This window comes from Bos grunniens, chromosome 5, assembly GCF_055505025.1.
Source record: "Bos grunniens cultivar Pamir isolate PY7600 chromosome 5, Bosgru_T2T1.0, whole genome shotgun sequence".
NCBI classification, from domain to species: Eukaryota; Metazoa; Chordata; class Mammalia; order Artiodactyla; family Bovidae; genus Bos; species Bos grunniens.
The window spans coordinates 63,920,935-63,943,308 of record NC_141169.1 but is presented as its reverse complement, the minus strand read 5'-3'; the positions used below and the strand labels follow the sequence as shown (position 1 = coordinate 63,943,308).

Below are 22,374 nucleotides of genomic sequence, written 5' to 3'. Positions count from 1 at the left end.
TTTTAATTGTTTGAGAGTCACTTGGGCCTCCCAAACATAAAAGTTTGATCCTGTTTTAATTTACTTGCTGAAACTAAATATAATAATTAAGCGTTGAAATAAGGGAAGTATTATATGGCAAAAGTAATAGTTATGACTCAGCACTGGCTATCTCACTAGAAAGCATCCTCAGGGTAGCTGTGTGTAGGTTAATATATGCTATGAGTTGGATGGCAGTAGACCATCGAGAAATCTGTGCCAGCCTGTGCTTAAAACACCCCCTGGCAGTGATCGGGTTTTGTAAGAATGAGGGGTCAGTGATACCCTCCCTGTGGGCTCTTCACTCTGTACTGACTCTGGGGCACAATTGATTCCTATTAGGAGCATAAATGTCACTCTGGACCCAAACCTCACATTGCAGCTCACAACTGAAGTGCTTCTAGTCTCAGCTCTAAACTTCTTTGCTCTCATTTACCCATGAAAGTCCTGCTTTGAGATCCATGCGTGCTAAGTCACTTCAGTTGTGTCCAACTCTTTGCAACCCCATGGACTAAAGCCTGCCAGTCTCCTCTGTCCATGGGATTCTCAGGCAAGAATACTGGAGTTCGTTGCCGTTTCCTTCTCCAGAGGATCATCCCGACCCAGGGATCGAACCCAGGTCTCTTATGTCTCCTGCATTGGCAAGCACTTACCACTACTGCCACCTGGGAAGCTCTGCTCTGGGATCCAAGGGCCCCTGTATTGCAAAAAAATATGTTCTCACACTGTTGATTCTGCATTAGAAAATAAGAAACTATTTTGGGGGTGTAAGGCTAGAAAAGCTCAATGGCAATTTCTGACTTGATACAAATATTCCAAGCAGTTCATAATTTGTACTTTAAAAGGAAATGAAAAGTATTTGAAAAAAAATTAAAGATGGTTGTTACTACTTTCCTTGGTGAATCCAAAAATCCCTCTTTAAAGAAAAAAATGCTGTAAGAGTGTTCAGTTACTTTTTCTATTACAAACAGTATTACAGGGGCCTGCCCCCAGATAGGAAATTATGATCCCTGTTCTGTGTGATGCTTAAAAACAATATAAACCCAAGTGCTAAAGAAAGGACTGGCTTTGAATTGATTCAGTACTTGCATTTAATTATAGGTTTCAGAAAGGTAACATCTGTATATAACTAAATACTGTTTCTCTTGAAAGAATAAAAGGATGATAATTGGGGAAATTGTGAAGAAAATACAATGAAATATCACTATATTCTTTCAGCTTTCAGTGGGAGAGCAGGATGGTGCAAAAGTGAAGTTAATCTGGGGCATTACCCATGAGCATACAGCTCATTAGGTAGGCAGAGGTCCTCGTTACACATTAGTCTCCCCTGTGAAGCTGAGGGTTTCCCTAGAGGCTCAGAGGGTAAAGAATCTACCTGTAATGCACGAGACCCAGGTTCGATCCCTGAGTCGGGAAAATCCTCTGGGGAAGGGACTGGCAACCCACTCCAGTATTCTTGCCTGGAGAATCCTATGGACAGAGGAGCCTGGCGGACCCCCAGAGGAGTCCATGGGGTTGCAGAGTTGGACGTGACCGAGCGACTAAAACATACACATACACATGAAGCTGGTGGGGATTTGAAGACTCTGAGAAACCTTAGAAATTCCACCTAGAGTGTGGCATGGTGAAAAAGGCAACTGGAAACAAAAGGGAACCACAAAAGAAAGTTTGCCCTGAGCATTTTACTGAGGAAATGGGCCTGAAAAAGAGAAGTCTATTTATACAAATAAATAAGGCTTCAATTTTTAATATACACCTCTGGGAGTATTCATCCAGAAACACAGCAAAGCATGCAGCTAGGTCATAGGAACCAAGTTGCCTGAGACCAAGTGCTTTGTAATTCGAGCAGTGTTGTCCGGACTAGGTGCCTTCGACCCTGGACGGGGGGTGGTGGGGTGGGAGATGATTACAGCACTGAAAGAGAAGCTGGGGAGGAAGGGACTTCGGCTTCTTGGGGTCGGGCTGAGGCTCCAGGCTCACCTTTCTTTTTGTAATTTTATTCGTTTACTCATTTTTGGCTGTGCTGCATCTTCACTGCTCTAGTTGTGGTGCATGAGCTGCTGCTTGCAGTGGCTTCTCTTGTTGCAGAGCACAATAAGGCACGTGGACTTGAGGAGCACTGGCTCAGTCATTGTGGCCACAGGCGTAGTTGCTCCATGGCAGGTGGGATCTACCCAGATCAGGGACTGAACCCATGTCTCCTGCATTGGCAGGCAGGAGCCACCGGGGAAGCCCTGAGCTCACATTTTAATATCCGAAAAGCCTTCATAAAATGAAGCGCTTATTGGATTTCTTGCCTCCCTGATTAGCCAGTGAAGACTCAGTATATTTACCTTCTTTCTCTGCATTTTCATCTTTCATTAAAATCATGTGTGAATAGACCTCTTTAAAGCTCTGTAAAGTACACCATCAGAAAATCCTCTAGAAAGAGATTGGATCTGTATCTCTTGTACAGAATAGAAATGCCTTAAAGGAGGTGATTACCCTGAAGACCTCCCACAGCCCCTCCCTGGCCGGATCCATCGTCGTCTTGTCTTGACTCAGTGGGAAGAGAAGTACAGTTTGGGCCACAACATGCAGCCACCCCACACCAGCCCTCCTAGGCCTGCGTGTAGCCTGCAGCACTGGAACCCCATTGTGGCCTCCGGTTAGGAAAGCACGGATTCTTGATTCATTGCACCGTTGAGGTTTTCTGTGTCTGCTGCCACCGTTCTCCTTCTGAAGCCCCTTTTGGTAAAATCAGCAACAGATTTTTCTGTTTTCCCAAGCTGGGGCTTTCAGCCAGGAAACCCAATAAAAGTAGCAACCATGCCTGTGTGTGCCTGCCACTGCACTGGGCACACATTTGTAGGCCTTTTTAGTCCTCTTGACATCGGGCACTGCTCCCACTGTCTAAGGAATCTTCTCTTGACTTCATGATCCTGCTGTCAGGCTTCTTCCAACTTTGTTTCAGGTTCCTTCATTGACTCTACTTTCTTCCCCATTTCTTCATTAATACTTAACTTCTTAAGTATTAACCATCCCCTGCAAGGTGATTCTTAGCCCTCCTCTAGTTCACTCTGAGCCACTTTGTCTGCTCCTATTTCCTCGGTCACCCCCTCTCTGTTTGGATTTCCAGATCTAATTCTTATGTCCGGTTTCCTGCTGGACATCTCTGCCAGATTATCAAGGTGATAATCGGATTCAGAAAGGTTTCTTGCAAAAGCGCAGTCCGCTCTAGTGGTCCTTATCTCAGCTAATGGCCTCTTAGTCCTCAGCATCCTACCGCTCACCATGTGGACCAGTCAGAAGATCCTCTTGATTCTTCCTCATCAGAATGGCAGCTTCCCTTCCATTCTCCAGAGCATCTACCTCAACTTGGGGGCGTAGGACTCTGGTTTGAATTTATACCTTCCTCCCTCCCCACGTTCAGCCTCTAGCTGTTTCAGTCCATACAACCCACTGTAGCTATCTTTCTGCAACACAGACCTGATCAAGTCACTCCCTACTTGAAAGCATCCAATGGATCCTAGGTTGGCAGAGTAAGTTACAACCATCCAAACCTACTATACCATCCTAATCTCCCACCAGTTATCCAAACCCACCATATTATTTCTCATTTCCAGATGTGTGCATTTGTATGTTGATTCTGCTGCTAAAACGGCCTCTTTAGTCCTCTTCTGCCACCTGGAGAATCCTATCCATCCTTGAAGAGCCAGGTCAGTCACCTGGCTCAGGAGGCAGCTGGTTGAATGGATGAAGACTTGCCCACTCCCTCACCAGAGTGAGGCTCTTCCTGCCCAGCAGTCTGGAAGGACTCTGTTCACATCTCTGTCACATTTGTCAACATTTGTGTTGTAGCTGCGCTCAAGCCCGGAATGGTGATATGTCTCTCCCTGTCCACGGCAGACGTTGTTCCCAACCCTCCTTACTGCAGAGCCCAGACGCAGCTCAGAATCCATCTCAAATAGCACTAGACAGCCGCATTCAGCAGAGTGAAGTCTGCACACGATCTGAGGTCTCTGTGACATCCTCCAAAGTAGACTGCATTTCTCCAGCTTGTGGGCCACTTAATATCCACTCAGTTGCAGAATGAATAACAGATGGCTTTTCTTTTTTCTTAGGGATGGGGTTTCTTAACACTACATAACATGTTGGCATTTTAACCTTATGTTAGGGGAACATGTGTGTGTTAGTTGCTCAGTTGTGTCTGACGCTCTGCGACCCTATGGACTGTAGCCCACCAGGCTTCTCTGTCCCTGAAAGTCTCCAGGCAAGAATACTGGAGTGGGTTGCCATTTCGTTCTCCATATGTTAGGTGTATGTTAATACTATTTCATGTCACAGATATCTGTCCACGAGAGTGTATTCACAAGAGATGGGCAAGGTGATTTGTTGGAACCCATTGTTACTCTTTGCAAGGAATTCTTCACATGTATGCACACGTTCAGTCCACCATACATTCCGTCCCTTCACACACACATTCAGGCCACCAAAGTGCTGCCTGTTCCTGCCACAGCCTCTCTCTTTACAGAATTCAGCCCACGGTTTTACCTTCCAGTCAGATGCTGCATGTTATTTCTTCTAGCCTTCAATTTATCTTGTACGTTTCTAAGAGCTGGTTGGATAAAGTATTCAAAAATAAAAGTATCTAACCTTACATTCCAATTTCATATCTCTTTTCGGCAATCACAAAAGAAAACTGGTGAGTCTGGGTAATTTTAAAACTAGTTAAAAAGCACTTCACAGGCTCTGCTTTTTTTCTGTACTGAATGAAACACTTAATATTACATAGTAATACTCTCAGTAATCAATTTTCTTTATCTCTGATGCAGATATAGTAGCTCTCAAAAAGGTGTGTCAAAACAACCAGGAAAATGTGAAACACCTTTTCCATGGCTCAAGTGAAAGATGAAATGTAATTATCATTACGGAGTTCAATGAGTTGTATTCAGCCTATCGGATCTTCTTTCATTCTGGTCACATTTCAGAGTTTATAAATGAAAAACGGGTAATATAAATGAAGAAATCAAGAAAGTTCATATTTTCCCTCAATTCCCTTAATGTACATAAGACAGCTGGTCCTGGAATGCTCAAAGCAGAAGGCTCGTGCGTGTCAGTCATAATAAGACTGTGCAATGCAGTAAACAGAACAATGAGAAAACAGTAAAAACAAAGGAGAGACAGGGTCTGGAAAAGCCTGCAGCAGTTTCTGTAAAATAACAGTTGTACTGCATCAACATGTATCTGTAGAGCCTGTTCTCTTTACTATCTAATGAGTCTGTGTTGTTGGTGAATTACTGAAATTGTTTCCTCTCACCTTTTTACGTATTTTCTCTCCTATTATGTTCTCACCTGTCTTGTCTGGAAAATCCATCAGGCTAACTGTCAGGTAAGTTCTTCATGATGTTTAATGTGATTATTAGGAGTGTCCACAGCAGGAACTGTAATGCGGGTGACCTGTGATGCAGGTGACCTGTGATGCAGGTGACCTGTGATGAATGATAAAACTAACCAGAAAAGGCAAATGCTAAATTACAGAGAAACTTTTTGAAGATTCAGCCATTATGGACATCTAGCATAAGAACTTTAGCCTAAGGGATTACCCTCACCTCTAAATGATGAAGTAGGTTACCTGGACTGTCCGATTTTACTATGGCTCAAAATACAGCCTGCTCCCAGAGGGATCGAGCATCATGGAGTGGTATTATATCCTATGTGGCCACAAGCAATTCTGCTGCAAATATGCTACCAGCTTTTACAGATTTGGCCAGGTGCAAGAAAAATTCACAATGATGTATTCTAAATCCCGATTTTAAGTATGTATTCAGACATGCCTTGTACCTTGAAGAAAGAGACTGGGAAGAAACAGGGAGAGGTGGCATGTATTTTGTTCATGCTAAACTCACCCTCAGAGTTCCATCTGACATGGCTTAACTCTCTTCAAAAGAATGTCGCTTGAAATTGCAGTAGGGGACGGAGCTGTTTGTTTCTCCTCTTGGTGTCACAAAAAGGCAGTATTCCTTCACCCACATGAAGCAGCAGAAAAGCTTTATTTAGATCCTCAAGTGCAAGACAGATACTTTAGAAACCTAAACCAGAGCTGAGCCCAAGAGAAGAGAGACATACATTTAAATTAGAGTATGTTTGGTGTGTGTGTGTGGTGGTGGTGTTGTTTTTAACTTGAGCTTATTTTTATCTTTCAAGAGAAAAAATTATGTGCTACAGTTGCCATGCAACACAAACTGCTCTAACAGCTTTCTAATTTTAATTTCAGAAGTCTACAGAGCAAATGAAGAAGGTCCCTACTATCATCCTTTCTGTCTCGTATAAAGGAGTCAAATTTATTGATGCAACAAATAAGGTGGGTACCATACCTCTACAGTCCCGAGTAAGTGATCTAAAATCCTTTGCTTCCCATCATACTTAACATCCCCATTTTACTTAATTTTTCTTAATGTTTTGGCCACATCATGTGGCATGTGGGATCTTAGTTCCCCAAGCAGGGATCAAACCTGAGTTTAAGTCTTAACCACTGGAGTCTTAATCACTGGACCACCAGGGAAGTCCCATCAGCCCCCATTTTAATCACTCCCCAACCCCCACCTCCATGCTCCCTAAACACAGCTGTAGACACACACACACACACGGGCACACACACGGGCACCTTGCATTTGGAGGCCTGATCCAGGATTTCTACACATATTTTGCATTCACCTTTCCAAGGTACCTTCCCTCATAGACTGTGCTGTTCAGGATCTGACGATATCCCTTTGGGTCCAGGGAACATTAAAACAGGAAAAATCATGTCTAGAGTGAAAACGCATCAGTGTTCATTCCTCCGTCAGAGGAAGTGTCACTAGGCAACAGACTAGAGTGTTTGTTTCTCCCTTTCTCCAGAGATACGCCTGTGCTTTCTTTTGATGTATGTAATGAATACCTGACACAGGGAACACACGCTCTGGCTTTTACATCGTATAATTGCATTTCATTCTCAACTATTGAGATGGAAGAGAGGGTTTCAACTGCATTGTTTTCTTAAGAGGCGCCATCCGAAAAGCTCAGGCCATGCTGTGACCATGCTATGACCTTGCACTCACTGGGAGAATGGTTCATGGGCTCCAAGGTCAAGTGCAGACAAACAGGTTACATTTTACTTCAAAAGTGTCCTTTCTTGGCAAAGATGACGGAGTGCAGGTGCTAAACTAGAAAATGCGGGTGTGACCACTCTCACCCTCCAGAAACTCAAACCTGACTGGCTTTTCCTCCCAAACCCCCACATGTCCCTGCATTTTAGTCTTCCATCCTTCCAACCAATAAAGTATAGAAATTGGGGAAATGAGGTGATCCCCATTGGTGAACACTGTTTGTTTTCTGGACTGCCTACCCAGTCCTCCCGGTTGGACCCACTCCATTCTGGGGAAAGGAAGCAGAAGTCATGAATCAGATGAATTTAAATGATGGAAATTTATGACCAGGGCACCTGGATTTAGATTCAGGGAAACATCCTGTAGCCAATGACTCTTGACTGTAATAAGCCTGACTATGTGAATCCCCAGATTCAATGGCTTTCACCCACTGAAAGCCTTCCCAGTTTGTTTTCTGTAATGAAGAAGACTGCTGTGTCAGTGGTCAGATAAGCCCAAGCTCCCCAAGTCTACTGAGGAGAACAACCTCCCAGTTTTAGAAGCAGTCCTGAAACCCAGGCAGAAAGCTGATAATGCAGCCTACTCAAGCTAGCCAATGATGTCCAGAGCACACTCAGAGTCAGATGCCTTAGGTGGATGATGGCTTCAACCTGGCAATATGTCATTGATAGTTACCATTCAGTTCAGTTCAGTCGCTCAGTCATGTCAAATGCCTTGCAACCCCAAAACCGCAGCACACCAGGCCTCCCTGTCCATCACCAACTCCTGGAGTCCACCCAAACCCGTGTCCATTGAGTCGGCGTTGCCATCCAACCATCTCATCCTCTGTCGTCCCCTTCTTCTCCTGCCCTCAATCTTTCCCAGCATCAGGATCTTTTCCAATGAGTCAGTTCAGTTACCATTCAGTTCAGTTAAGTCGCTCAGTCGTGTCCAACTCTTTGCGACCTCATGAATTGCAGCACGCCAGGCCTCCCTGTCCATCACCAACTCCCGGAGTTCACTCAGACTCACGTCCATCGAGTCAGTGATGCCATCCAGCCATCTCATCCTCTGTCATCCCCTTCTCCTCCTGCCCCCAATCCCTCCCAGCATCAGAGTCTTTTCCAATGAGTCAACTCTTCGCATGAGGTGGCCAAAGTACTGGAGTTTCAGCTTCAGCATCATTCCCTCCAAAGAAATCCCAGGGCTGATCTCCTTCAGAATGGATTGGTTGGCTCTCCTTGCAGTCCAAGGGACTCTCAATAGTCTTCTCCAACACCACAGTTCAAAAGCATCAACTCTTCGGCGCTCAGCCTTCTTCACAGTCCAACTCTCACATCCATACATGACCACAAGGAAAACCATAGCCTTGACTAAATGAACCTTTATTGGCAAAGTAATGTCTCTGCTTTTCAATATGCTATCTAGGTTGGTCATAACTTTCCTTCCAAGGAGTAGGCGTCTTCTAATTTCATGGCTGCAGTCACCATCTGCAGTGATTTTGGAGCCCCCGGAAATAAAGTCTGACACTGTTTCCACTGTTTCCCCATCTATCTCCCATGAAGTGGTGGGACCGGATGCCATGATCTTCGTTTTCTGAATGTTGAGCTTTAAGCCAACTTTTTCACTCTCCACTTTCACTTTCATCAAGAGGCTTTTGAGTTCCTCTTCACTTTCTGCCATAAGGGTGGTGTCATCTGCATATCTGAGGTGATTGATATTTCTCCCAGCAATCTTGATTCCAGCTTGTGTTTCTTCCAGTCTAGCGTTTCTCATGATGTACTCTGCATAGAAGTTAAATAAGCAGGGTGATAATATACAGCCTTGACCTACTCCTTTTCCTATTTGGAACCAGTCTGTTGTTCCAATTCCAGTTCTAACTGTTGCTTCCTTACCTGCATACAAATTTCTCAAGAGGCAGATCAGGTGGTCTGGTATTCCCATCTCTTTCAGTATTTTCCACAGTTTATTGTGATCCACAAAGTCAAAGGCTTTGGCATAGTCAATAAAGCAGAAATAGATGTTTTTCTGGAACTCTCTTGCTTTTTTCATGATCCAGCGGATATTGGCAATTTGATCTCTGGTTCCTCTGCCTTTTCTAAAACCAGCTTGAACATCAGGAAGTTCACGGTTCACGTATTGCTGAAGCCTGGCTTGGAGATTTTTGAGCATTACTTTACTAGCATGTGAGATGAGTGCAATTGTGCAGTAGTTTGAGCATTCTTTGGCATTGCCTTTCTTTGGGACTGGAATGAAAACTGACCTTTTCCAGTCCTGTGGCCACTGCTGAGTTTTCCAAATTTGTTGGCATATTGAGTGCAGCACTTTCACAGCATCATCTTTCAGGATTTGAAATAGCTCAACTGGAATTCCATCACCTCCACTAGCTTTGTTCGTAGTGATGCTTTCTAAGGCCCACTTGACTTCACATTCCAGCATGTCTGGCTCTAGGTGAGTGATCACACCATCGTGATTATCTTGGTCATGAAGATTTTTTTTGTATAGTTACCATTATCAGATTACAGTTGTGGGGAGCCTGATCAGAAAAATCCCAATTGATTTGCTTTTTCATTTCTTAGAAGCAATTTTAGTCGCTTCCTTTAGCCCTAGGTTATAGTCAATTGGTCTTTAAAGTTTCAAAACTTCATGGAATTCTTATGATACCATTGTTTTCACTGTATCTAAACTTCAAGAAAGTCTTTGGCATTTTTTTAACCTGGAGCAGTTGCCTCTACCCCATTTGCACTTGAAAATCATGAAAGGCAGTATATTTTCAGCATATGGGTTTAACAATCTCTTAGATTAACAGTGTTATTAGCAGGCTTGGATTCTGACATTTTCTAAACAAGTTGTATTTGCCCTGAGACGTTTCCAGAGTCTTAAGACTGTCGTCCCATGAAGCTGGTGGCATGACTGAGTGTATCTATGATAATAGCATCCTCTCTAACGCTCTCTCCACCATCAGAGGAAGGAGGGAGCACTGTTGGCTCTGTGGCCTTTACCTTATGGACACATTAGTGGCCGTAGATCTTGATCCTAGACTTTGAGAGGATGCTTCTGCTCTAGTCACCCGTACTTAGATGAGTTACTCATAGAGCTCTCCCCACTAAGGACTACCTGGACATCTAAGCACTGAAAGATATGCCAAAGATAATTGCATGAATAAAGACACTAGATGAAGAAAGCCCATGTGTCTTTCAAGTCCTCACAGTGTGGTCCTCAGCCTATTCTCAAAATCCAGAGCAAAGGCAGATGCATATGTTGGTGGCAGGTGAAGCCAAACTCTCTATGACCTTTAAGATAATATGTTACATTCCAATTTCATATCTCTTTTTGGCAATCACAAAAGAAAACTGGTGAGTCTGGGTAATTTTAAAACTAGTTAAAAAGCACTTGGCTGGCTTTTTCAGGAATTTGGGGACATTGATTTCAACACTGGTGGCTACACAGGGTCCCCATCCCAGCATCCTAAGGTGCAGCTGATCTATTCAATCTGAGGGTGGATGGTGGGTGACTCAGGGCCGTGGCCTAGGAGTTAGTGTGTGAGAAACCAGAGCAGAGAGCTTGTGTTAGAAGGTAGGAAACAGTGAAGAGCTGCGCTGGTAGAGTTTGTCTGAGGACGGCTGAGAGACACTGCCAGCCAGGGCTGAAGGCCTGGTTTCAGGGGTGTGGAGGAGCCACCGCTGAAAGGGTTGTGCTCGGGTCATGGTGTGAAGGGAGCTGTGCTCATCAGCAGTGTCTGCAGGGCATCGTGTGTGCCACTTGGTCCTGTGCAAAGGCCAGCCTCTGGTTAATGCCCACAGCAGGCAAGGAGCAGGCTGATGCACTCCAGGTCCTGCTTCCAGTTTGCACCACAGGTTCCTCCCCTGGGAAGCATTGTCGACAGGGAGCCACTCTGACTTGAAGTGAAGGACTTGTGATTTGTAGACATCTGGGAAGACCTCACAATTTGAGGTGCTGTGACCACTAAGCCTGTACTGAGACACAAGCAGAAGTCACAGCTTATTGTTTATGTTTGATGTTTCGTTGTTCTTGATTCTTAAACTGTTCCCTCCCGACAACCACATCTCTGTAACCCTGCCCTGTCACATAGAGGGGGTGTTTGGACTTCTCCGGACATGTAGAGTAACCAAAGGCCTCAGACCCTTTTCCAAGTGACTGCCCTGCAGTGACACAACCAGCTGGTCACTGAGAAGGACTAAAACTTGACTTTCCCATTCCCTAACCTAATGCTTTTTTCTGTTACTTTTTTCTGTTTCCACAGCTCCTTCTACCAATTCGTTTGAAGTGCAATGGATGCTTAATTTACACTTCCATTCCTATTTGCTTGCATTTGACTAGGTAAAAGGTGAACCTTCCAGCAAAACACTTCTTTCCTTTTACTCTCATGAAGAAATAGCTGTGGCTGAGTTCATGGAGAAGGCTAGGTACCTGGTTATCAACTCATGAGTTTATTACCTACCAACATAGGAAACAAATTGAATAATTAAACTCTATTTGAAAAGGAAGAAGCAAAAATGACATTGAACTAAAAATGGGACTTGGAGTAGATTTATACTAAAATGTTACAGATAAATCACACCAGCTTTCTGGTGCTCCGTAGCCCAAGGTAGCTCTAGCGTGGCTTTCCACCAAGAAGACTACAACTGCTTAGTTCCAAACCCGTCTTCAGATCAGCAGGGCCTTCTAAGAGGTGACACAGTCCCCACATCCAGCACTTGACCAAGATTGGGTTGCATTTTGCCTTCCTGCTTTGACCCCCTCCTCAGTCTTCCCATCCAGCTAAATTAGGAATAACTCAGTGCCTGGGTTTGTTTGTTTTGAATGTCAGCCTCAGGCGGGGCTTATGCTATTTTTTTAGGCATAGATTAATTTAGGACTTTTGCCTAAACAAGTTGTTTATAGCACATGCAGCCTCCATTCCATCCACAGCTGTGGTGTAGTCTGTAGGCCAGGACTATTCCTGAGTCTCAGAATCATCATACACATGGAGACCTGGCCTTGCCATTCTACAAAGGTGATGCAGTGACGGCAGCATTGAGCTCAGTGTCCCCACATGTAGGTTTGTGTGCCTGACACACAGTGAGGCTAAACACTCCCAGTGTCAGCGTGTGAAGCAGAGAGATGTTTATTGCAGGGCCAGGCAAGGAGAATGGGTGGCCCATGCCCATACCCAAACTCCCTGGAGGGTTTCAGCAAAGCATTTTAAAAAAATAAATAAAGAACCACCACACCTTTTTTTAGTTTTTCAGCAGAGCATTTTTAAAGACCAAGTGAGGGACTGGTGTCCCCAGGTATGTGATCAGCTCGTGCATAGTTCTCTTGACTGGTTGATGGTGATCAACCCTTAGGCGCCAGGTGGCCTGGTGGCTGTGCGCTCTTGATCATCAAGTAGTTCATTTCTTCCCAAGTGCTAGTACAAAAGAACTCGCCTGCTGATGCAGGAGACACAAGACATGTGGGTTCGATCCCTAGGTCAAAAAGATCCCCTGGAGAAAGGCAACCCACTCCAGTATTCTTGCCTGGAGAATCCCATGGACAAAGGAGCCTGTTGGGCTACAGTCCATGGGGTCGCAAAGAGTCCAGCATGACTGAAGCAACTAAGCATGCATGCATGGTGGTGGTTTTTTAGCATCTGAAAAACTCAGGCATGAGCTACTATTATCTGGGTACTTCTGAGAGCATGTGGGAGCGGGGTCTGTCCTGAAAAGGCCTCACTCGGTTACATCAGCAGTGAGTCCTGCTCGGTTACATCAGTTGTGAGATCCCAGGTCCTGTCCACATTCCAGCACCACCAACCTATCAGGAAGTTCTGTTCAAGATACCTCCCCAGCCAGTCCATCAGTATGAATTCATTTATAAGCATATTTTTCAACTGCCAATTAGGATGATTAAAGGCCAGTAACATGAGCTATTAACTGATTATAGAACATTTTTATTAGCCTGCCTTTCCTCTGGTTTAGACCATGAGAACAGAGGAATAAAAGTTTCAGCAGTAGGTGAAGAGGCTGATTTTGGAACATGGAGCACCATGGAGGAGGGCAGGGCCTCAGAGTTAAGAGACAGTCCTGGGCTCCTGGGGATGAGAGAAGTGAGGGAGTGGCGGGCAGGAGTGGTTGTGGGGATGGGTTTCAGAAAATTGGGAGGGAAAGTCAAGAAAGAGGAAAAGTGTCTTAGTGCTGTAATAAATTACCATAGATGGGGTTGCTTAAACCACAAATATTTATTTCTCACAATTTCAGAGGCTGGAAAGTCCAAAATTAAGTCAGCAACAGATACAGTATCTGATGAAAGCCTCCATTTGCTGCTTCATAAACAGCCATCTTCCTGCTGTGTCCTCATGGCAGAGAGGGCCAGTTGGCTCTCTTGACTGTTTTGGGGTGGGATTTTTTTTTTTTGCAATTTTTTTAAGCCAACTTAGATTTATTTATTTATTTTTATTAAATGTTTTATTTTGTATTGGAGTATAGCTGATGAACTGTGTTGTGATAGTTTCAGGTGGACAGCAAAGGGACTCAGCCATACATTCACATGTATCCATTCTCCCCCAAACTCCTCTCCCATCCAGGCTGCCACATAACATTGAGCAGAGTTCCCTAGAGAATGAACTTATGATTTCTGGGGGAAAAGATGGGGAGGAGGGATAGTTAGGAAGTTTGGGATGAACAGGTACATACTGCTATATTTAAAATGAATAACCAAGGACCTACTGGCTCCTCGTCTTGTAAAAGCACTAATCACCTTCACGAGAGCTCCACCCTCTTGACCTAATCACATCCCAAAGGCCCACCTCTAAGCACCATCACACTGGGAGCTAGGATTTCAAGATACAAACTTGGGGAGGACAGACACATGAAGCTCAGAATTAAGAGAGAGCTCAAGAGATAAAGCTTGATCTACTTTACAAGTTTTCCCTGGGCCAGAGGGCTGTCATACATCATTGAAAATCAAGAGTGACATCTTATGAACTGGCAAGATTCAGGGTATTCAGTGCAATAAAAGTCACAGGGCACTTTTCACTGTAACACTTTCCTGAGAAGTTAATCTACCTTTTTTGTTGTTGTTCAGTCATGTCTGACTCTTTGCAACCCCATCAACTACAGCACGCCAGGCTTCCTTGTCCTTCGCTATCTCTCGGAGTTTGCTCAAACTCATGTCCATTGAGTTGATGATGTCATCCAACCATCTCATCCTTTGTGGCCCCCTTCCTCTTTTGCCCTCAATCTTTCCCAGCATCGAGGTATTTTCCAGTGAGTCAGCTCTTCGCATCAGGTAGCCAAAGTATTGGAGCCTCAGCATCAGTCCTTCCAATGAATCTACCTTTTGCTAGTTAAAAATCTCAAGAACACAACATACCAATTAAGTTGGAGCCAATGCTCTATTTCCAATAAGAGTGGATCCTGGATGACAAAACTGCATCCACACAGACTTGCCGAAAGAACTCGCAGCCCCCAATTAAAATGACGGAAACAAAGTAAATCAAATGACGGTGGAGGCCCAGAGCACCTGCTAACACTGTACCTATAAAGATCACGCAGCTCTTATTAATTTTAAATTTAAGATTTCACAAGTTCCTAATTTAGTTTTCTTCTTGAAGAAATGCTGTCTGGATGTCAGAAGAGGCTCTGGACCTTCTATCTTGAAATTCTATCCTGCAAGAGGATGTTACTTGTTTATGCGATTCTGACTCCAGTTTATTTTTGACAGTGCTACATGTAGTATCAACATAAGGGACCACTGTGAAGAATGTCTTAATTTAATTTTCTTTCATGTGTTAATTCTGTAATTGCTTCCTAACCACACAGCTCAGCAGAGTGAGGGGCGTGAAAAACTTGCTCGGGGCGCTGGCAGGGAAGGGCATTTTGTAAGCATTTTTAGATATTGATGGGTGTACCCGGAGCATTATATGTGCTTGGGTTATTTAAGACTGTGCAATTACAAAGTAATTAGGGTAATCATTAAAGGTTTTAGATCTATGACAACTGCAGAAATCATAAATGAGATATTATGAGATTATAAATGGGATATTATGAGATTAAGAAATGATTGCACGATTATGTGAAATATTTTCCTTCTTAAATTCATCAATATATCAAAAGAAGTATCTGGCAGGGTTTGCAGCCCAGTGGTTTCTCCTTGATTATTTTGTGCTTCAGGGTAATTGTACCTAAACGTTTCCTCGGGTACTTTCCCATTATTGGGAATGAGGTTGGGATGAGGAGGCTGGCAAGGAGAGGCCATGAAAAAATTGCTAGTGAGAAGAAAAATGAAATGGTGTTGAACCAGTGAGAGAGAGGCTGGGGGTGAGAAGCATTGCATTGTATTTGAGAGAGCCTGAGCTCTGCGGTCCGATAAACCGCAGATTGTGGGCTCAGCTCCACCACCTGCCCTGCGTTAAGGCACTTACACTGTCTGAGGACCAGTTTCCACCTGTGAGCTGCTGAGGCTAACCTCCAGCGCCCACTCGTAATTACAACACGGCGGGAATAGTTAGCAAAGTGTTGTCATCCACAGGGCCCTGTGTCGAGCCCGTGGTGCGCTGTTTCCCTCCTCCCACCCCTGTGCCCTCGTCTCTGCAGAGTTGTCAAGAGAGAGTGCTTTGACTTGCCCTCCCCAACCTGCCTGGCTCTGGGGAGCTCTGGCCGGCACAGGACAACAGTAAGGGATGGTGAGGGCTCAGGTTCCTGGGGAAGCAGAACAACAGGGCAGGGGGGCTCTTCCAGGAAGAGCTGGCAGGAGGCAGCGCTGACTCTCCCAGTGTACGTGGGGGATGGAAACAGTAAAATCCTTAACAATAATTATTTTTTTTAAAGTGTCTACACAGCGCCAGGCAAGAACTGCTGCTCCGGGTTCAGACTATTTTAGGTTGTTTTTCATTAAACGAAAATATTCCTTCCAGACCTGGTGTACCTTTGCCCACAGAGAGTGGGTCATTTTGAATGTTGCTAGTCTAGAACATTCTAGGAAAAGGGACAGCAGCTGCTTCCCAGGTCGTTTGCCTTGGTTCTAAAATAGGCTGGTTTGCAGAGGAAAACAGTGGTCATTTATGTCATTTCTTCCAGAACATAATTGCTGAGCATGAGATTCGTAACATCTCCTGTGCTGCCCAGGACCCGGAAGACCTCTCGACGTTCGCTTATATCACTAAGGACTTGAAGTCCAATCACCACTACTGTCACGTGTTCACGGCCTTTGATGTGGTGAGTACCCATCCTCTTTAGACTGACTCAAGATTTCTGTGAATGTACCTGGAATTTATTGAAAGCAGTGTAGATGCTTGGTTTGTTTGAGTTTTGTTTTTTTTTGCTGTACTGGGTCTTCATTGCTACATGTGGGCTTTCTCAAGTTGTGGCACGCAGGGGGCTGCCCTCTGTTGAGCTTCTTACTGCAGTGGCTTCTCTTGCTGTACAGAACATGGGTGTTAGGTGCAGGCTTCAGTGGTTGTGGCATATAACACAGGCTTGGTTACTCCTCAACATGTGGGATCTTCCTGGCTCCGAGATCAAACCTGTGTCCCCTGCACTGGCAGGCAGATTCTTAACAACTGGACCACCAGGAAGTCCAAATGCTTGGTTTTTGTTTGTTTGTTTGTTTTACCAAATATTAAGGTATTTGTGGTATAAGATATTTTGCAGACTTCAGCTTTTCTGAGCTTTTTCTATATTTTCACTCATCCATTAAATTTCAAACTCCATTTCTATTCAGTATCTGAACTGCCATTGATCAACTACTAACTTCACTTTTTAAATTTAATGAATTCCTTTCTTTGGTACCAAAATACAGTAAATGTCTTTCAGCTTTTGTTCCTTCACTATATCTGTTGGTTTCTTGGGGAGCCATTTCTAAATAGTAGGACATAGTAATCTAGGTTTGTTTGGAAGAAATATAAATTTTAGTGCTTCATACAATACTTATGGTTTTCTATATTGAATAGTAATTAAATTAGACATCTACAAATAGTAATTGGGAACGGTGAGGTTTGGTCTATTTAACTATGACCCGTATTCAGAAATTAGTCTTGTAATGATGTCCTTATGGTATTATACCACCTATAATCCTGTTTGTCATTGTCTTAAAACTAACCCATATGCAATATTTGTGTTTCTCTTTCTGACTTATTTTGTACGACAGACTCTAGGTCCATTCACGTCACTACAAATGACCCAATTTCATTTCTTTTTATCGCTAACATTCCATTGTATACATATACTACATCTTCTTTATCCATTCATCTGTCAATAAACATCTAGGCTGCTTCTATGTCATAGCTATTGTAAATAGTGCTGCAGTGATCATTGAGTAACATGTGTCTTTTTGAATTATGGTTTTCTCAGGATATACGCCCAAGAGTGGGATTGCTAGGTCATATGGTAGTTCTAGAACCTCCAACCTGTTCTCCATAGTAGCTGTATCAATTTACATTCCCACCAACAGTGCAAGAGGGTTCCCTTTTCTCCACACCCTCTCCAGCATCTATTGTTTGTAGATTTCTTGAGAGTGGCCATTTTAATTGGTGTGGGGTGATGTGTCATTGTAGTTTTGATTTGCATTTCTCTGATAATGAGTGATGTTGAGTGTATTTTCATTTGTTTGTTAGCTATCTGTATGTCTTCTTTGGGGAAATGTCTCTATATCTTCTGCCTGTTATTTGATTGGGTTTGTATTTTTTTGATATTGAGCTGCATGAGCTGCTTGTATATTTTGGAAAGTCTTTTTCAGATACAGGTGGTCGGTGTTAACAGTTAAGGACTGCAAAGCCAAGCCCTTACAGTATCCCTGGATGCATTTGTTCCCATGGGATCAAAATTATTGATTAAAGCCATGTCCACATTAGGTTTCTGGTGCCTTTAGACATAACTTGCCATTCTTGTGAGATGCAGTTGTTTCTCTAAACAACAGAATTTATCTTTCTATCCCCATACCTTTTGGTTTGCATGATACACCCTTCTCTGGGAGAGTTGCCTTGGTGTCATAGAAAGGACAAGCTGCTCAGAGTTCACATTCCAACTCGCTGCCTGCTCCCTGATGTTAGATGAGGAGCAGGACTCAGAGTCCTGATTTCCTTTGTCTACAGAACAGGTGCAGGGATGTGTCCCTCACAGGTTTTCATTGGGACTGAAATGAAGGAATGTATATAGAGGCTCATGAACAATGTGTCATGGTCAGCACCACCTCTGTCTCTCTCCTTCCCTTCTGACCTCACAATTCACTCTGGCCTTTTCCTGCTAAAAGACATAAGGTAGATTTTTCAGAAGTATATTTATAGTCCCACGTTTTCCCACTGCCCTTGCAAAAGAACTGAAAAAAACTAGAATAAATAAACAGAAGCAGTAGAAAGCAAGCATAGACTCTGTAGGCCTTCTCTTGGTCTATTACTTCTATATAGTGTTTTCATTGAGTGTCAGCATTAATATTCCAGTATTGTCAGGATGAATTCCAGCCTTCCCTTGGGAATTGCAGTGTTTCTTTCTAAATTGGTTTTAGAGTAATATATAATTTGCCTCCATAAGAGTATCTAAAACAGTGTTCTCTATTCAAACTAAAAATGATACCCATGGGCCATCTGGCCCCTTAAGTTTTTCAGCTGGTGTATATGTGACGCCAGAATTCTGAGGCGAAATATAGGGGAAAAATAGTCAACTGTTTGGTTTTAAGACCAACACAATGTCCCTGGTACATTTTGAAAACATGTGGAGAATTGCTTCACCTTTTATCTTTTCATCCAGATGTTTGATTTAATGTAGACATTCACTAGCTTAGGAGTCTGGTATCAGCTCCAAAGGATTTTCATCTTACGCCATGAATCCACCATTTTAATTCTCTCTAGGTGAACAGTTTGTCTAACTTCAAAAACAGTCACAAAGGCCACCAGTCCTGACCTGGGCCTTTGAGCAATTTTGAGATGCACCAAGCTTTGTTTGCACTGAAGAAAAAAAAAAAAAAGCCTCTTTGAGCATGGATTTCGTGTCTTTATGTAGGGCAGTTCAATATTCAGCCCATTCTTGAAGCATTAACATTCTTTTGATATGAATCAGTCCCCCAGGCTGCCCAAATGGCAAAAGAATACCTCCAGTATCCATTTAGTCTTTCAGCTGATGTGTTTTGAGTATATATTTGCTTACTTTTTATTGGAGTATAATTCCTTTACAGTGTTGTGTTCCTGCTGTACAGCAGCATGGAGCAGCTATGTGTGTATATATATCCCCTCCCTCTCAAATCTCCCTCCCACCCCCACCCCCATCTAGGTTACATAGCGCACCAAGCTGAGCTCCCGCTACACAGCAGCTTCCCACCAGCTCTCTACTTTACACATGGTAGTGTACATATGTCAGTGCAGCTCTCTCAATTCATCCCACCTTCTTCTTCCCCCACCCCCCGCCATGACATACACATTTTTAATTGCAGTTATTACTACTTTCACTTTGTAGATTTCTTATGAGTCATAGGAAGTTTTTCTGAATATCTCCTATTATCAAGAAAATTCAGTGATAGGAGAACTTCCAGTTTACAGAGAGTTGGATTTGAAATTCAGAACATTTTTCACATCGAAATCCTGTGGTCTTAGAAGGGAAGCTCAAGCCCCACTACGAAAGCAAGCATGTGAATCTAACATAGTTACTTACTCTGAGACACTGCAGAGCCCTCAGTAGGCTCAGACACCAGGAGGGGGAGTGCTCTGTGTTTTCCAGGGTCATTTGGCCGTGGGAGCCTCTTGCCAGGAAAGCTCCTCATGGGCCTGGCATTCTGCAGAACACACTTCAGAAAATGCTACGCTTTATCTTCTCTAAGCTTGTTCTCATTCCTAAGAATCTATTAGGTTGGTACAAAAGTAATTGCAGTTTTGGACTGCAATTTTTAAATTTTGTACCATGAATTTTAAATCATTATAACTAGGCTCCAACACATCTTTATTAATCAAAATAGGAACCATTACAATCAACACATTTTTGCCAAAAAGAAATGTTTGTTTATTCCTGTAGCATGCTTCAGGATTCTACAAACTCTTGGAAAGCATTTTCTGCATCCTGCTGCTTGTGGAAGCACTTTTCCTGCAGAAAATTGTCGAGCTGCTTGAAAATGTGGAGGTCAGTTGGTGAGAGGTCAGGAGAAGGAAATGGCAACCCACTCCAGTGTTCTTGCCTGGAGAATCCCAGGGACGGGGGAGCCTGGTGGGCTGCCGTCTGTGGGGTCACACGGAGTCAGACATGACTGAAGTGACTTAGCAGCAACAGCAGGTGAATATGGCAAATGAGGCAAAACTTTGTAGCCCAATTCATTCAACTTTTGAAGTGTTGGTTGTGCAACGTGTGATCAGGTGCTGGTATGGAGAAGACAACAGAATGGGCCCATTCTGTTGACCAGTGCTGGCTGAGGCGTTGCGGTTTTCAGTGCATCTCATCAATTTGCTGAGCATACTTCTCAGATACAGTGGTTTCACCAGGATTCAGAAAGCTGTAGTGGATCAAATGGGAAGCAGACCACCAGTGATCATGACCTTTTCTTGGTGCAAGTTTGGCTTTGGGAAGTGCTTTGGAGCTTCTTCTCAGTCCAATCACTGAGCTGTTCATTGCTGGTTGTCATATAAAATTCACTTGTCGCACGTCACAATCCGATCGAGAAATGGTTCATTGTTGTTGCATAGAATAAGAGAAGATAACACTTCAAAATAACAATTTTTAAATTTTTAGTCAGCTGTGAGGCACCCACTTATTGAGCTTTTTCACCTTTACAGTTTGCTTCAAATGCCAAACAACCACAGAAAGGTCAACATTGAGTTCTTGGGCAACTTTTCGCGTAGTTGTAAGAGGATCAGCTTCAATGATCCTCTCAATTGGTCATTGTTAACTTCCGATGGTCAGCCACTGTACTCCTCATCCTCAAGGCTCTCGTTTCCTTTGCAAAACTTCTTGAACAACCACTGCACTCTACATTCATTAGCAGTTTCTGGGCCAGATGCATTGTTGATGTTTTGAGTTGTCTCTGATGCTTTATGACCATTTTGAACTCGAATAAAAAATCACTCATCTTTGCTTTTTGTCTAACATTATTTCTGTTGTCTAAAAGAAATATAAATTAAACCACAAGTAATATCTCATTAGCAAAAAATCATAAAGTGAGACATGCACATTAAAATGATGTATAGCAGAACCACATTTATTTAAGAATGTATTTCAATATCAAACGACAAAGTTCAACAATTGTAAAACTGAAATTACTTTTGCCCCAACCTAATACACTAAATTCAGCTTGTGATATTTTCAGTTTTAAATGACAGGTAGATGAAAATTAAAAAAAGACTAGATCAGAAGTGGAATTAGTGTTCCCAAGAAAAGCCAGTGTGTATTATACTTCATTGGGCTTCCCTGGTGGCTGAGATGGTAAAGAATCTGCCTCCAATGCAGGAGACCTGGGTTCGATCCCTGGGTTGGGAAGATCCCCTGGAGGAGGGCATGGCAACCCATTCCAGTATTCTTGCGCGGAGAATCCCCATGGACAGAGGAACCTGGTGGGCTGCAGTCCATGGGGTCGCAAAGAGTCAGACACAACTGAACGACTAAGTGCACAGCATACACACCCATTATACCTATCAGCAAACCCCGACTTACTCTGCATTCTAGACTCACTATGGTGGCAGCTGATTCCTAGTCACCTCTCTAATGGGACATGCCTCATCCACTTCTGAACAAGAAGCTGCCCAACCTCCACCTTCCAGGCAGTGAAAACTTGAGGGAAGAGAATAGGCCTAGGTAGGGGAAAAAATGTGTGTTGTGAGTCTAGGAGTGTAGTTTCCTGCAGTTCAGAAGACCCAGGTTCTACCCTTGGTTTGGGAAGATCTCCTGGAGAAGGAAATGGACACTCCAGTATTCTTGCCTGGAGAATTCCATGGACCAGAGGAGTCTGGCGGGCTGCATACAGTCCATGGGGTCACAAAGAGTCGGACACAACTGAGTGGCTAACACTTTCATGAGTCTAGGAGTTTTGAGACTTAAAACAACAAATTCAGCTTTTTTCTCCTCCACTCTTCTTTTTGAAAGACTTATTTATTCTCTTTGTGGCTGTGCTGGTGTTCACTGCAGCGCATGGGCTTTCTCTAGTTGCAGTGAGTAGGGGCTACTCTTCATTGTGGTGCGCTGGCTTCTCACTGCAGCGGCTTCTCTTGTTGCGGAGCACAGGCTCTAGGTGCAGGAGCTTCAATAGTTGTGGTTCTCGGGTCCAGAGCACTGGCTCAGTAGTTACGGCACACGGGCTT

At 43.6% G+C, this 22,374-nt stretch overlaps 1 protein-coding gene across 10 annotated transcripts in view; it reads left to right on the top strand.

The window, feature by feature from the left end:
• Positions 1–22,374, top strand: part of ANKS1B (ankyrin repeat and sterile alpha motif domain containing 1B) — a 1,153,827-nt gene that overhangs the window by 1,096,459 nt on the left and 34,994 nt on the right. For all 10 annotated transcript variants that reach the window (XM_086400851.1, XM_086400849.1, XM_086400857.1 and 7 more), the window contains 3 exons: positions 5,378–5,389; positions 6,275–6,361; positions 16,187–16,324. In XM_086400851.1, coding sequence (XP_086256977.1) covers positions 5,378–5,389; positions 6,275–6,361; positions 16,187–16,324 — 237 coding nt within the window. The remainder of the gene's footprint in view (positions 1–5,377; positions 5,390–6,274; positions 6,362–16,186; positions 16,325–22,374) is intronic.